This window comes from Narcine bancroftii, chromosome 10, assembly GCF_036971445.1.
Source record: "Narcine bancroftii isolate sNarBan1 chromosome 10, sNarBan1.hap1, whole genome shotgun sequence".
NCBI lineage: Eukaryota > Metazoa > Chordata > Chondrichthyes > Torpediniformes > Narcinidae > Narcine > Narcine bancroftii.
The window spans coordinates 28,110,528-28,127,340 of NC_091478.1; the positions used below are offsets into that span (position 1 = coordinate 28,110,528).

The window sequence follows — 16,813 nt, forward strand, 5'->3', positions numbered from 1 at the left end:
ATCTGTGCAGCGGGTCAGGGGTCAGGGGTCAGGGCGGACGGTGTTGCCATAGAGACGAGATGGCGGCGATGGACTGGATGGCACGGCTGCGGGAGGCGAGGAAAACCGGCGTGGTGCAAGAAGGTGAGGGCCAGGCGGTGCAAGAGCGCCGGGGAAAGGGGGTGTTGGTGAGCCCAAGGGTGCAGAGGGGCGGGCGGGCGGGGGGGGGGGGGGGGGTGAGCCCAAGCGTACAGAGGAGCGGAGGAGGTGAGCTCGAGGGTGAAGAGGGGCGGGGGGGGTGCAGGGGGTGAGCCCGGGGGTGCAGGGGGTGAGCCCGGGGGTGCAGGGGGTGAGCCCGGGGGTGCAGGGGGTGAGCCCGGGGGTGCAGGGGGTGAGCCCGGGGGTGCAGGGGGTGAGCCCGGGGGTGCAGGGGGTGAGCCCGGGGGTGCAGGGGGTGAGCCCGGGGGTGCAGGGGGTGAGCCCGGGGGTGCAGGGGGTGAGCCCGGGGGTGCAGGGGGTGAGCCCGGGGGTGCAGGGGGTGAGCCCGGGGGTGCAGGGGGTGAGCCCGGGGGTGCAGGGGGTGAGCCCGGGGGTGCAGGGGGTGAGCCCGGGGGTGCAGGGGGTGAGCCCGGGGGTGCAGGGGGTGAGCCCGGGGGTGCAGGGGGTGAGCCCGGGGGTGCAGGGGGTGAGCCCGGGGGTGCAGGGGGTGAGCCCGGGGGTGCAGGGGGTGAGCCCGGGGGTGCAGGGGGTGAGCCCGGGGGTGCAGGGGGTGAGCCCGGGGGTGCAGGGGGTGAGCCCGGGGGTGCAGGGGGTGAGCCCGGGGGTGCAGGGGGTGAGGTTGGGGGGGGGTGTTGTGGGCCTGGGAGGGCGTTTGGGGGGTGTTGTGGGCCTGGGAGGGCGTTTGGGGGGTGTTGTGGGCCTGGGAGGGCGCGGGGGGTGGGGGGCTGTGGGCCTGGGAGGGCGGAGGGAGGTGGGGGGCTGTGGGCCTGGGAGTGCCCTGCTTTGGCCTCTTAAATCTCCCCCATTCTTCTGCAATATAGGAAATAAAGTCCTAACCTGTTTAACTTTCCCTGTAATCAGTTCCTCAAGTCTCGGCAACATCCTTGTAAATCTTTGGACTCTTTCAATCTTATTGATATCTTTCCTGTAGTTAGGTGACCAAAACTGCACACACTACTACAAATTTGGTCTCACCAATGTCTTGTACAACTTTACCATAACATCCCAATTCCTGTACTCAATACTTTGATTTATGAAGGGCAAAAGGCCAAAAGCTCTCTTTACTTACCAGATTTTCAGTTTATCAGTTTCAAGTTTATTATCATCTGACTGTACATGTACAACCAGACCAAACAGGGTTCAGATCCTGCTGCAAGCTTTGAAAGCCTTCCTCACTCTCCACCATTTCCTGAATCTTAGTGTCATCTGCAAACTTGCTGACCCAATTTACCACATTATCATCAAGGTCGTGGATATTGATGACAAACAACAATGGTCCCAGCATTGATTCCTGAGGCACACCAGTAGTCACAGGCCTCCAATCAAGAGAGGCAATCACCTACCACCACTCTGGCTTCTTCCACAAAGCCAATGTCTAATTGAATTTACTATCTCATCCTGAATTACCAAGCCACTGAACCTTCCTGAAACCACCCATGTGGGACCTTGTCAAAAATCCACACAGACAACATTCACAGCCTTTCCTTCATCAACTTTCCTAGTAACCTTCTCAAAAAGCTTTATAAAATTGGTTAGACATAACATAACACACAAAGCCATGATGACTATCCCTAATCAGTCCCTGACTATGCAAATATTCATAAATCCTTTCTCTTAGAACACAGTTAAATAACTTACCAATTACTGATGTCAGGCTCTTTCTGAAACAAATAAATAACATGAGTTACCCTCCAATCCTCCAGCACCTTGCCTGTGGACATTTTAAAAACCTTTGCTTTGACCCCTGCAATTTCTATGCAAAATTCCGTCAAGGTCCAAGGGAATATCTTGTCAGACATTGGTAATTTAACCACCCTTACTTATAACCATATAACCACTTACAGCACAGAACAGGCCAGTTCGGCCCTACTAGTCCATGCCGTAGCAAATCCCCACCCTCCTAGTCCCACTGACCAGCACCCGGTCCATACCCCTCTAGTCCCCTCCTATCCATGTAACGATCCAGTCTTCCCTTAAATGTAACCAATGATCCCGCCTCGACCACGTCTGCCGGAAGCTCATTCCACATCCCCACCACCCTCTGCGTAAAGAAATTTCCCCTCATGTTCCCCTTATAATTTTCCCCCTTCAATCTAAACCATGTCCTCTAGTTTGAATCTCCCCCTTTCTTAATTGAAAAAGCCTATCCACATTTACTCTGTCTGTCCCTTTTAAAATCTTAAACACCTCTATTAAGTCCCCCCTCAATCTTCTACGCTCCAGAGAAAAAAGCCCCAGTCTGCACAACCTTTCCCTGTAACTCAGACCCTGAAATCCTGTCAACATTCTCGTGAACCTTCTCTGCACTCTCTCTATTTTGTTTATATCTTTCCTATAATTTGGTGACCAAAACTGTACACAGTACTCCAAATTTGGCCTCACCAATGCCTTGTACAATTTCATCATAACCTCCCTACTCTTGAATTCAATACTCCGATTTATGAAGGCCAACATTCCAAATGCCTTCTTCACCACACCATCTACCTGAGTATCAGCCTTGAGGGTACTATTTACCATAACTCCTAAATCCCTTTGTTGCTCTGCACTCCTCAATTGTCTACCATTCAATATATATGACCTATTTAAATTTACCTTTCCAAAATGTAGCACCTCACATTTATCTGTATTAAATTCCATCAGCCATTTCTCAGCCCACACCTCCAGCCTTCCTAAATCACCTTTTAATCTACAGTAATCTACCTCACTGTCCACAACACCACCAATCTTTGAGTCATCTGCAAACTTGCTTATCCAATTCTCCACCCCTACATCCAGATCATTAATATATATAACAAATAATAGTGGACCCAGGACCGAACCCTGAGGAACTCCACTAGTCACCGGCCTCCAATTGGACAAACAATTTTCTACCACTACTCTCTGACACCTCCCATCCAACCACTGCTGAATCAATTTCACTACCTCTTTATTTATACCTAATGCCTCCACCTTTTTTCCTAACCTCCTGTGGGGAACTTTGTCAAAAGCTTTGCTAAAGTCCATATATATAACATCCACAGCTTTCCCTTCATCAACCTTTTTTGTAACCCCCTCGAAGAACTCAATCAGGTTTGTCAAGCATGATCTACCCCTGACAAAACCATGCTGATTACTCCCTATCAATCCCTGTACCTCCAAAAATTTGTAAATAGCATCCCTCAGAACATTTTCCATCAACTTGCCCACCACAGACGTCAGACTTACAGGCCTATAATTCCCAGGTTTGCATTTGGACCCTTTCTTAAACAGAGGAACCACATGCGCCACCCTCCAATCCTTTGGCACCACCCCCGTGGCCAGTGACATCCTAAATATCTCTGTTAATGGCCCCACTAACTGTCCACTAGCCTCCCTGAGTGTCCTAGGGAATATTTTGTCCGGTCCGGGAGATTTATCCACCTTTATCTTTTTTAACACAGCCATCACTATCTCCTCGGTTATCCTTGTATGCTTCATGACCTCCCCACTATTTTTCTTTACTTAACTGGTTCAACATTTTTTTCCCTAGTGAATACCGAGGCAAAGAAATCATTCAAAATTTCCCCCATTTCCTCAGACTTCTCACTCAGCCTACCCTCGCTATCTACAAGGGGTCCAATTTTATTTCTCACTAATCTTTTACTTTTAATGTACTTATAGAAACCCTTTGGATTTATTTTTACTCTGTCAGCCAAAGCCTCTTCATGCCTTTTTTTTGTCTCAAGACAGCACCCACCTCCTCCTCTGTAATCTGTATGGGGTCCATGACCTCACTGCTATTTTGCCTCACTTCTATAGAATATGTATCTGTTTCCAAGTAAATATAGATGCAAAAAGTCCATTTAATATCTCTCCATCTCTTTCGGCTCAATACATTGATGAGCACTCTGATCTTCAAGAGGACTAATTTTGTCCCTTGCTATCTTTTTGTGGTATCTGTAGAAGACGATGGGATTTTCCTTCACCTTGTCCGCCAGAGCCACCTCATTTCTTCCTTTACCTCATTTGCTCCTTGTTGCCTATACCTGCTGTGTATTCCTTCTTAAACAGATTATTGATATGCATCAAAAACCAAGGTTCCTTATGCCTGTTAACTTTAATCCTGACAGGAACATACAAACTGTATTCTTGAAATGTCACCTTGGAAGTGTCCCTCTTAACAAATACACTGTTGCCAGAAAACAACATGCCCCAATCCACCCTTGCCAGCTCCATTCTGATTCCATCAAAATTGGCCTTTCTTCAGTTTAGCAACTCAACCTGAGAACCAGAGCTATCCTTTTCCATAATTATCTTGAAGCTAATGCCTTCACGATCAATAGATCCAAAGTGTTCTCTTAAACATATTGTCCTGTCTAATTCTGTACTAGAAGATTCAATATTACCCTCTCTTTTTTTGGGTCCTCTCTATTTTGATTAAGGAAACTTTCCTGAACACATTTACTAAACCCAATGCGAATGTGACCTGCTGAGTTTATCTAGCATGTTGAGCATTGCACTTGGCCCAGTATCTGCAGACTTCCTTGTTTTAACTCTCACCTATGCAGCCCTTCTACAGTATGAGTCTCAGTCAATTGTTATAATCACCTGCTATCACAACCTTGTTTTTTGCCACTGTTTGCTCTCTCTACAAATTTCCACCATCAACAAGATGAACATAGAACATTATAGTACAGCATCGTACAGGCCCTTTGGCCCAGGATGTGCCAACCTATAGAAACCTACCCCAAAACAACCTAATCCTTCCCTACCTCACACCCATAACCTTCTACTTGTTTTGCATCCATTGTCCTATCTGAGAGTCCTTTAAATGTTCCTCTTGAATCAGTCTCCCAACACCACCCTAAGCAATGCATTTCAGGCATCCATCACTCTTGCTGTCAAAAAAAAAGTACCTCTCACTTCTCCCCTGAGCTTTCCTCCACTCAAACCTTAAACAAATGTCATCTGGTATTTTCCTGGGAAAAAGGTACTGGCTGTCCACCCTTTCTTTGCCTCTCATTATCCTTCCTGAGTCACCTCTCTTCCTTTGTTGTTAAAAAGAGGAAAGCCCTAACTTTGTCAAATTACATCATAGACCATGTTCTCCAATCCAGGCAACATCTTCGTAAATCTCTGTATCCTCTCTAAAGCTTCAATACGCTTCCCATAATTAAGTGATCGGAATGGGTGCTGTATAATATAATCCCATTAATATGGTCATCTCTTTCTCATAGCTCTGTACCAGCGTAGACGAGCCCTCTCATCTGTCCTATCTGAGCACTGCTGTGACATTCTCCCTGACAAGCAATGCCATCCCAGAACACTGAGGTGCCAGTCCTGCCCATCACTATTGGCCACAATGTCATAATTCCCCATGCTCACCTGCCTTTATGACAATACTTCTTGCTTCGAAACTGATGCAACTCAGATTATCATTCCCACCATGTTCAACCTTTTGATTTCTGCTATTGTCTGCAGTCTGAACTAGCCATTTTCAATGAGAGCCACAGCACATTTAAGCAGGGCCACGGACTGGAATCATAAAATATTAAAAAAATTTTAAAATGTAGTCAGTAGGAGAGAAGTATGGAAGAAACTGAAAAGGTTGAAAATTGCTGGTCTAAACAACCACTCCACTATGCCTCTCGTAATGTTATACTCCTCCATCAAGTCACTGCTCATCCTAAGTTGCTTCAAAGAGGAAAGCCCTAGCTTGCTCAACCTTTCAATGAATCATGTATGCCATTTATGCTGATAATTAGAGAGAGTGCTAACTCTGTTCCTCCCTGTCCTCTGCAAACCCTAGGTAAGAGGAAGATTCATTGCATGTTTTCTGATGGTGCGGAGATGGTGGAAGAGTATGAGGTTTGCAGTGACCAACTCCAGGGTGAGTATTACAAGCTAATCATTGATTTCCCTGGTAACCTGCATATTAAGTGTATTTGTTCCATGGAAGAGCACCAACAGAGAGTTCACCCAACTACCTTCCACATTCATTGGCATTACCATTCCTTAGAGTGCCATAAGGATCTCAATGGGGCCAGCCACATGATTATGAGACATGGTTTATGAGATGTATAGTTAGTGCAAAGCTATTAGTGCCAGGATTCAAACCCTGAATCTGTAAGGAAGTAAATCTTGGAAGTATGCAGACACTGTGGTTGGCGGCACGGTTGGTGTAGCAATTAGCGTAACACCTTTATAGCGCCAACGATCGGGACTGGACCTTGGTTCAAATCCCACACTATCTCCCTGTGTCTGTGTGGGTTTCCCTGGGGGTTCCAGTTTCCTCCCACTCTTCAAAAACGTACTGGGCTGTAGGCTAATGAGGTGTAAATTGGACAGTACGGCCAATTGGCCTGTTATAGTGCTGTATGCTTAAATTAAGAAAATTGAAGTAAAAAGTGCTGGAGCAATGCACCAGGTCAAACCGTGTACTTTATATAATAAAGATACATAACCAACGTTTTGGGCTTGAGCCCTTCTTCAAGGTATGGAAAAATGTTGGCAGGTTTCCAAACAAAAAGGTAAAGGGGGGGGGTAGGAGGGGAATATGGTCCCAAAGGCAGGAAGTAATAGGTGGAGAAGGGAGGGAGGGCACAGCAGCAAGCACAGGGATGGCTAGGTAGGGAGGGGGGGTGGAGAGCTGAGGGAAAGAAGTCAAGGGGAAGGGAAAGGAGGGAGAATGGTGAGAAGGTTAGCAGACACCGGAGAAGTCAATGTTAAGGAGTTTGTACATTCTCCCTGTGCCTGCATGGGTTTCCTCCGGTGGCTCCAGTTTCCGTTCACCCTTCAAAACGTATAGGTATTGTAGGTCAGTTGGGGTTTATGGGTGGCATGGGCTTGTGTACTGGAAGGGCCTGTTACAGCATTGTTTATCTAAAGTTTTTTAAAAATATAAAGAGACCACAAACTTTCGAATCTGAAGCAAAAAAAACCCAAACTGCAGGAGGGGTTCAGCAAGTCGAGCTGCATGTATGGGGGTAATGGAATTGTTGGCGTTTTTAGTTGAGATCTTTCATTGAGTGGAGAGGAAAGATAGCTGGCATAAAGGGAGTGGTAGGGTGAGATAGAGCAAGGGGTACATCAAGGAGAGGTGCAAGGTGATGGACAGATGGAACCAGGAGAAGAGGGTGAAGGTAGAGGGTGATAAGCAGGAAAGTAACACTACCAGCGCTGGGATCTAGGCAGCAGGAATGGGAACTGTTAAGGGGATCTGCTCATGGTGGAATTGTGCACTGTGAGGAAGATTGGCAAAGAATACAGCAACTTATTAGATGTGGGTGAAGAAATGGCAGATGCCGTTTAATCATGACAAATGAGCTATTAGGAAGTGAAATATAAATGGAAAGTATACAGTAAATGTCAGGACCTGTAGGAGCATTGATGTACGAGGTATCATGGGGTGCACATCCATGCTTTTCTTAGAATGGCAACACAAGTAGATAGGTTGGTAAATAAATTGTTAAACTTTAATAAATTAAATTGTTAACTTTATAAGACATAGGAGCAGAAATAGGCTATTCAGCCCATTGAGTCTGCCCCACCATTTAAACTTGAGCTGATCCATTTCCCCACTCGGCCCCCCTGCCTGGCCTACTCCCCATAACCTTTGACGCCCTGGCTAATGAAGAGCCCATCAATATCTGTTTTAAATATACCCAATGTCTTGGCCTCTACAACTGCATGTGGCAACAAATTCCACAGATTATGAGTCTGGGTACAAAAGTCGAGAAGTCATGTTGCAGCTTTACAAGGTAAACAAGGAGTCTGCAAATGCTGGGGAGCAAATACAATATACCAAAGTGCTGGAAGACCACCAGGTCATGCAATATTAGACGCTGCAAGACCTGCTGAGTTCCTCCAAAAGCATTTTGGTGTATTGCACCGGCTCCCCAACACTTTTGTGTATTGCAGCTGTATGAAATTTTGTTTAGGCCACATTTGGAGTAATGTGTGTGGTTCTGATTCCCATGTTACAGCGAGGATATGGTGGTGTTGGAGAGGATGCAGAAAAGGTTCACAGGATGTTGCCTGGATTGGAGTGTATTAGCTATAAGAAGAGCTTAGACAAACTTGGGTCATTTTCTCTGGAGGTGAGGGGTGACCTGATTGGTTTATAAAATTATGAGAGGAGTAGATAAGGGGGTCTTTTTCCCAGAATGGAAAAGTCCAGTAGTAAAGGTCATAGATTCAAGGTGCAAGGGGGATGGTTTAAAGATGTACAAGGCAAATTTATTTTTTTCCAAGAATGGTAGTTTCCTGAATTGTGCTTCCAGACGAGATGTTCAAAGCAGATACAATAGCAACGTTGAAGGCATTTAGAGACATATGAACATCAAAAGAATGGAGGGATAGGGAGCATGTGTAGACAGGTGATTTGGTTTAGATTGTCATCAGGACCAGCAGAGATATGGTGGGCCATCTTCCTGTTGGAGATGATCACTTCTCGCACATACACACCGTATTTAATGCCCACATCTAAATGTTTTTGTGGGATGGCACAAACTTTTTTTCAGAGAAAGGAGCTGAACATCAGGAAGTTTCCTTATTCCTGCCACCTCTGATGGATGGACCGCCATCCACGAAGGAGCAGTGAGGCCGGGAGAGATGCTCAGAGACTGAACATCTGACCATCTCTTTTATGCTAACTATTCATTCAAGATTATTTTTAAATTTTTATTGTCATGTAGTAAAACAGAAAATGTGATATTACACAAAATTTCCTTCTACCATAAGGCAGACAAAAATTTGCCATCAGTAAAAATTGTCCAGCACCCTTTACAGTCTGAGAAAAGAACAAAAAGAGAATCCACCCAGTCACTAAATGTCCATAGCTTTGCCTCCAGCGCTCGCACAGCCACACAGCCTTTAGTTAAAACCATTGGAAATCCGAGGTCCAGATGCAAATCTCTGACACAATCAGGAAGCCTCCATCACCCTCTCACATATCAGTTCCGATACCTGGTACCACTTCAGCAGTCTCCAGCAGTCTGTGTAGCCTGGTGTGAGTCCCTTGACCGCAGTCACTAGCAGCCTACAGCCTGCATGGATTCCTCACCTCGAGTTGCCAACAGCCTGCTGCCTGTGGGTTCTTCAGCCTCAGAGCCCCTTATTGATCCACCACCGCAGATACCGGCCTGTGGGTTGCCTGCTCTGCTTCTTCTTCCCTGCACCAGTCCTCCACTTCCCTAGAGTCTGCAACCCTTTGTGGTCTCTGCTGATCATAGGCAACACCATCATGGGCCAGACCCTGTGGTCATGGGATTTTATAATAAATCATCTCACAAATAATCTCATTCATGGGAAGAAATCCCTGTTGCCCAGGGTCTCCGTGCTGCAGGGCAGCTATTCCCTCCTGTAAAAACTGGCACTTGTTTTTATCACAGGTGAGCAGCAGTCCTGATATTCTGGCACTATAAGGGCTGAGAAGGGAGATGGCCTGAATGGCTACCACCTGAGGTAATACTTGTGTGAGTTACTCATGAGCATTACCTATGTATGATTTTGCCCTCAATGTGAATAGTACTAACTTTAGTTTAATATTCCATCTGTGGTGTGGTCTGACCTGGCCCACAGTTTGAGGGAAAGATTGTTTAAAACCACTTTAAAACATAAATGTCTCTATCCACAAGGACTATATGACCTTGTGGGGGAAGCCACAGCAAATATTATCACTGCACCTTGGTACAGGTAACGATAAATTTGAGCACCCCCTTCAAACGGTGTCTGAGGGTGACATTTAGGAAGTGTTTCTTTACTTCCCTGCGTTGATGATCTGGACCTGCTCTCACCACTGTTGACATAAAGAAGGAGTCATTCAAAAGGTTGGCTCATTGCCACTCTGGGTCAAAGGGGATGGCCACTAAACACAAATAGGGATGCAAATACATTGGAAACATTTAAAATTTTAAAATAAATTTAAAAATTTTATAGCATGGTAGAAGCTGATTCTGGCCATTTAAACCTATGCTGTCCAATTACACCCAAATTAACCCACAATCTCCGTATGTTTTGGAGGGTGGGAAGAAACCGGAGCACCTGGAGGAAACCCATGAAGACACGGGAAGAATGTGCAAACTCCTTATAGACAGTGCAGGGTTCGATCCTGGGTCACTGGTACTGTAACAGCTTGGCACTAACCATGCTGATTCTGTGGATTGTCTGATGCTCAGCTCTGCAATGTAAAATTTGACAAGCATTTTTACAAATTTATATTTGGGCTTGGATATCAGTGTGAGTACCAAGTATTCCCAGGTACTGGTGCAAGGCTTCCTCTGCACTGTCCCATTAAACTCTGCCAAGTTAGGAGTGTCTTCGGTTAATTGAATTCCGCATTGGCCGGGGGTATCACAACTGCTGTCCCCTGCAGGCCTCAGGGATGTGGCTCCACTTTTTATTAAGTGTTGTTGTGGTATTGGAGCAACGCCACGCAGCCTGTTCCTGTCTCAGTATTCACCTCTTGTTCCTGGCTTTTCAGCAATATTTCAGTATAGGAGGGAAGCCGGAGCCAAAATCTAACTCTGAATAGTCATCCTGCTGTGTGAACACCAGAAACTCACTTCTGCACGACACCAGGCAATGCCTATTTTATATTTTACTATAAATTTTCGAATGGTTTCCTCAGAATGATGCATTTTCATTTGTGTTGACTCCTTTGCTTTCAGTTAGGAAGTGGAAGCAGAAGACTGCACTGGGATCGCCTGGGCAGTGGGTGTTTGAGGTGGGGGAAGCAAGATCTGGAGCTGTGGACACCCTGGAGCAACAGCAGATACAGGAGAGTGTCAGTAGTGTAAGTGCACTTAACACATGGGATGTGAATGACTCTGGATTCATTGGTGAGAGTAGCCCTGTGGTGTAAGGAGGTCACACACCCTTCTGAACTTAACAGAAAGCACCTGAGTTTGGGCTGTTGGTAACTTCAACCATTAACTTAAAAATAAAGCTGCAGTAAAAAAGGTTCCTTGAGCTTGCTCCACCATTCATGGGCTCAACTCCATGTTCCTCCAACTCCCTATACCCCTGAATTTCGTGGTGGTCCAGAAACCTTAGTGACATCCACAACTCTAAGCCAGAAAATTTCTAAAATCCACAGCTCCTTGAGAGGGCCTCTTTGAGTTGGTCTTGTGGTTGACCCTTTATCCTGAACCCAAATCCCTTGATTGTGGATAGCCTCAAGGAATCTATATCTTGCAATACACAAATGTGCTAGAGAAATTCAGTGTCTATGGGAAATAAAGGGATAACCATTTCTGGCTTGAGCCCTTCGTCAAGGTGAGTTAACAACAGGCAGGCATTCGAATAAAAAGATGGGGTGGAAGAAGAGGAGGGAGGAAGGGGCAGGGGGGAAGAGCACAGGTTAACCAACCTCTCATCTTCCCTGTTAAACTCTTCTCAGAATCTTGTATGTTTTTGCAACTTCACCTCTCATCTTTTTATATTTCTGAGAGCTAAGTCCATCATTATTTTCTAAACCAAACTTGTATATTTTGAAAACCCTGCAGCCCATATTTACAAGAAAGGACACCAAGACCTGCTTCCAGTGGAGGATCCGAAACCTACCATACCCCAAAAAGGTCTTCAGTGTTACCGTCGACCCTGGCCAGCGATGCTGTATTGTGAGGACCTCCAACAAAAAGTAATTATGGCTCTGGTGTAAATTGAAAGAGCCAATGGCTTCTTTCTGTGCTGTTACAGTTCTCTGATGGTTCTGTGCCCAGGATCCTCCTCCTCATTTGGTCTCCCATTGCTGATGTGAGCGGTATCTCGTGTGGGGAGCACTTGTGTGGGGTTTGGCTTGGTGGACGTGGATAGTGTTAGTAGCAGACAACTGAACACTAACTCAGGGTCAGACAGGGAGGAATGTGGCAAGGCAGAATTGGATGTGGACCAGCACCGGAGAAGCACCGAATGAAGTTAGTATGTTGCAGCTCTATAAAATTCACATTTCGAGGAATGTTTTCAGTTCTGGTTGTCTCATTACAGAAAGGATGTAGAAGCTTTGGAGAGGTTGCAGAGGAGATTTACCAGAATGCTGCCAGCATTGGAATTTTGTCTTATGAAGCAAGGTGACTTCTCTTTGGTGATGACGGATGAGTGGTAACAACAGAGGTACAGTATAAGATTATAAGAGGCAGACATGGGTGGACAGACTACACCTTTTTCTCAGGGCAAGAGTAGAAAATACCAGAGGATGTCTGTTTAATGTAGTGGAGGAAAGTTTGGGGGAGATGCGAAAGATAGCTTTGTAACACAGAGTGGTGAGTGCCTGGAATCCATTGCCAGAGTAGTAGTGGAGGCTGGTACAATAAGGGCATTCAAAGACTCAAGGATGTTAATACAATAGAGGGTTATGGGTGTGATGGAGGGAAGAATTAGATTAAAACCACAGAACATTACAGCATAGAAAACAGGCCCTTTGGCCTTTCTAGTCTGTGCCAAACTATTATTCTGCCTTGTCCCAATAACTTGCACCCAGTCCCTAACTCCCTATATTCCTCACATCTATGTACCTGTCTATATTTTTCTTAAATGTGAAAATTGAGCCTGCATTCACTTCAGCTGGCAGCTCGTTCCACACTCCTACCACTCTGTTTAAGAAGTTCCCCCTAAATTTAACCCACGTCATCTGGTTTGTATCTCGCCTAACCTCAGTGGAAAAAGTCTACTTACATTTACTTTATCGATACCCATCATAATTTTGAATATGATTGTATTAGATTGTTGTGGAGTAGGTTTGTAAAGGTCAGCACAACAATGTGGGCTGTAATATTTCATCTATGTGTTCTGGAGTGTGAATCCTGTGCTCCAGTCATAATTCACAGAGGTGATGCATTGTGACCAGCTTCTGGCCACACACCAAGCTACTTGCTTTAATGGAACAGCCAAAACAAAGATCTTTGAGCTGTAGTACTTAGACATTTAGGTTACAAGGGCAGGTTGGGCCAAAGGGCCTGTTTCTCTCTAAGTGATGAGACTTCAGAAGCAATTTCTTTCAAATGTATTGAGACATCCTAGAGACTATGAAGATGGAAGCTGTTTCTATGTATGTTAACACTTACATAAATGCCTTCTTAGACTGAAGGGAACTGACTGGAAGACCCCGTGGTGAGCTACAATCCCATCACCAGATCAGCCGATTCTCTGACATCACAAGAAACTACCCGACTGTTGTAAAAGCTCATCTGATTCAAAATATAACATTCTTTTGGGAAGATATCCTTGTGTGGTTTGGCCTCTGTGACACCAGACCCACCAATGAGGTGGAGCACAGTGATCTCACACATGACTCAATGAATTATTAAACAGCCAATGGAAGGGGGCCCCAAGAACATCCCCATCCTCTGGGATGGTGGTGTCCAAGTATGCAGGTGCTAAAGACAAGGCTGATCAGAGCTGCCTTTGTGTTGTTTGCAAGTTCTCCCTGTGATTAGGTTGTTCCTGAGTGCTCTGCCTTCCCTCCAACAGACCAAAGATGTAAGGTTGGCAGGTTAGTTGCAGTGTGTGTGTGTGTGTGTTCACGTGAGCCCGAGATTGTGTGTGTGTGTGTTTGTGGTAGAATCTGAAAAGAGTTGAGGAGAATGTGGGTAAATGAAACATGAATGTCTGCAGAATGTGGTTGTAATAAAAGCACAGATGATGGAGGAACTCAGCAGGTCTTGCAGCGTCCATAGGAGGTAAAGATATATATAGCCAATGTTTTGGGCCTGAAAGTTGCTGAATTAGTGTAAACTGGTAGTTGGTGGTCTGCATGGACTTAGAGGAACTGTTCACATGTTGCATCACTGACTACAATCCCACAGGCCTGTGTTCCTGAAGTCTGTGGTTCTTGACTAGTGGTTCCTGTACAGGTACAACACTGCCATCTACCTGACAATGTGAAAAACTGCTCGGGCAGAATCCAGTCACAAAAAGGTACCAGCCACAGATTGGCACTTTCTACCCATTAATGTGGTCACCATTGCCCAGGTTGGGAATCTGACCAGAGTTCATTTCATTCTTCGTCCAAACAAGAATCCTTGGTTCCAGACGTGAGGTGAGAGTGACATCAAGATGGGGCAGTGACCACAGAAGCAGATCAGTGAGGGGCTCTGGGGCTAAAGAACATACAGGCAGCAGATTGTTGGTGACTCAAGGCGAGGCTGCTGGTGACTGTGGTCAAAGAACTCACACCAGGCTGCGGACTGCTGGAGCACCAGGTATTGGAACCAGGATGTGAGAGGGCGCTGAAGACTTCTGGTTATGTCAGAAGTGTACATCTGGAGCTTGGGTTGCTAAGGTTTCGGACTGAAGGCTGTGCGACTGCTGGAATGTTGGAAGTGAAGCCACGGACACTCAGTGGCTCTGGGGGATTCTCTTTGGCGGTCAGGGGCGCTGGGCAATTTCTGCTGATGGAGAATCTTTGTCTGCCTTACAGTAGACTGATGGATATTTTGTGTAATATATTTTCTGTTTTATTACATGACAAAATAACCTTGAATCATGAAAAAAAAATTAAAATATTAATCAGAGACGATTTACGGGATGTTGTCAGGTCCTGAGCTATAGGGAGAGGTTGAGCAGCTGGGGCTTTTTTGTTTGGAGAGCAGGAGGATGAGGGGTGATATAGAGGAAGCATAGAATACAAAATTATGAGCAATGGATCAGGTGAATGTCCAGAGTAGGGGAGTCAGTAAGCAGAGGATGCAGGTATAAGATGAGGGGAGTTGGGGAGGGGGAACTGTTTCACCCAGTGGTGGGTGTGCGGAACAGGCTGCCAGAGGACATGGTTGAGGCAGGTACTATTGCAATCTTTAAGAAAAAATTGGATGAATCCATGGATAGGACAGGTTTAAATGGATATGGGTCAAACACTGGTAGGTGGGAACAGTGTGGATGGGACATTTAGGGCAGGTTGGGCCAAAGGGCCTGTTTCTCTCTAAGTGATGAGACTTCAGAAGCAATTTCTTTCAAATGTATTGAGACATCCTAGAGACTATGAAGATGGAAGCTGTTTCTATGTATGTTAACACTTACATAAATGCCAGCCTTTGTTGTTGAGAGTGACCCAAGTTCTTTGTGGATCCAGATATTTCAAGAGGTTTACCATTCCTGATATGGATCGATGCCAGCTCCCTCTGGACAGCTCTGCGCTCAGTTTCACACATGCCAACAACACCCTCATCATCACAGTGAGCATTATCTACTTGTCAAGCTGCTCTGGGGTTGGGAGTGGGCTGGTAGTATTCATTCATTCGCAGGTGAGGCCTCAATGGTATTTTTTTCCCCTTTTCTCCCATCAGTATCAGAAGCCTTCAGCAATCCTGCAGCTGGAGCAGGAGGTGATGGAGGAACTGAAGAAGTTGAAGATGACGGAGGAGGGCGATGTGGAGTGTAAAACACAGTGAGAGGCCACGTATGGCATCGACGTGGAGGGGACAGCATACTTCTGGTTGCATCTGCTCCACAAACCCACCTTTCACTGTATTTACAAATGCAATTAAATGTCTGGTAATTTTCTAATGCAGAGCACCTTTATTTTTTTAGATAATGTCATGACTAACCATTCCTGAGGCCTCACAGCGCTACCCAACTTCAGACTGATTGTCTGCTGGAATACCATGCCTAGGTAGTACACCTTGGATCTTGATGTTGATTTTGTTTGCATTACAATGGCCAATCATTGTGTGGGATTGTCTGAGAGACAAGAGAGTGTTCGTTGGAAATGCAAGACATTTTACATTAGAAAAACTGCTTCCCAATATCTGGACATTGATATAACTGCAGTAGCTTCTGTGTGCACACATCAAGTTACAGATGACACTTTCAGCGACTGGACAATACTTAGTCACATGTCATAAAAAATTTATTGCAAATAAAGAACTTTCTACATTTTAAAAAAAAAAGCCACAAACTTTTTTTCAGTGAGTACAGAGCTGGAAGGTCACAAATGCTTCATCTGTGAATGTGCTGGACAGCTTCTGACATCAGCGGTGCAGTCCTGGAGAGGTCTCATTTTGTGCCAAGTGCAGTTCATGTTCCGAGGACGTAAAATCCAGTGCATAAAGTGCATGGGCTAAGGCAGCATAGAGGTGCGAGGTAGTAAATCGGAGGCAGTACACAGGGCTGCTACTGGGGGAGGAGAGGAAGAACATCTGGAGGAAGAGGATGCAGAATGCCAGTTAACTTGTGTTTCACTACGTAGTTGCTGGTTTTAACAGTAGGGCAATAGAACAAATTTGGACTAAATAACATTGGATAACAAATTTTTTTCAAAACGTTTGCTTCCTGAAAAAAAAATTGGAGATTATGATAGACCACCTCATGCTGAACACAAAGATAATTTCAGATTTGCTATATCATGTTGGAATTTAGAGAAACATTAAATTAACTTTTATTGAATTTAGCATTTAGAAAGTGAGATTGACTTCTGAGGACCTCTGAGCCAAGCTCTCAGGTTGACTGCACATGTTGCACAACAAATGTGAGGAGCCCAGGGTTTGTCTTGGTCACCAATTTTATAACCAAAGTAGAGCTCAGGCTTTCTGAATAAGAGAAAAGTCATGCTGTGTCTTTGAGCCTTAAACATATACTCGCCACAAATGTAACAGAATGTTGCGACTTTACGAGATATTTCTGCTGTATTGAATCTTCCTGAAGACAATAAATGCTATTG

At 45.3% G+C, this 16,813-nt stretch overlaps 2 protein-coding genes across 3 annotated transcripts in view; one reads left to right on the forward strand and one right to left on the reverse strand.

The window, feature by feature from the left end:
- The first annotated feature begins 4 nt into the window (after window positions 1-4).
- Window positions 5-15,660, forward strand: dpcd (deleted in primary ciliary dyskinesia homolog (mouse)). The gene is made up of 6 exons (XM_069900387.1): window positions 5-123; window positions 5,966-6,046; window positions 10,827-10,951; window positions 11,664-11,797; window positions 15,227-15,329; window positions 15,441-15,660. The coding sequence occupies exons 1-6, from the start codon at window positions 60-62 to the stop codon at window positions 15,543-15,545; spliced, it is 612 nt and encodes a 203-aa protein (XP_069756488.1). The 5' UTR covers window positions 5-59; the 3' UTR covers window positions 15,546-15,660.
- A 318-nt stretch (window positions 15,661-15,978) lies between these two features.
- fbxw4 (F-box and WD repeat domain containing 4) overlaps window positions 15,979-16,813 on the reverse strand; it is a 118,342-nt gene continuing 117,507 nt past the window's right edge. For both annotated transcript variants that reach the window (XM_069900383.1, XM_069900382.1), the window contains one exon: window positions 15,979-16,292. In XM_069900383.1, the coding sequence (XP_069756484.1) occupies window positions 16,125-16,292 (168 nt within the window). In that variant the 3' untranslated portion in view covers window positions 15,979-16,124. The remainder of the gene's footprint in view (window positions 16,293-16,813) is intronic.

Coding starts and splice junctions, on each gene's coding strand:
- dpcd (XM_069900387.1), top strand. CDS start 60: ATGGCGGCGATGGACTGGATGGCACGGCTGCGGGAGGCGAGGAAAACC. Junction 6,047..10,826: donor TTGCAGTGACCAACTCCAGG/GTGAGTATTACA, acceptor CTTTGCTTTCAG/TTAGGAAGTGGAAGCAGAAG. Junction 11,798..15,226: donor GTGAGGACCTCCAACAAAAA/GTAATTATGGCT, acceptor TTGTGGATCCAG/ATATTTCAAGAGGTTTACCA.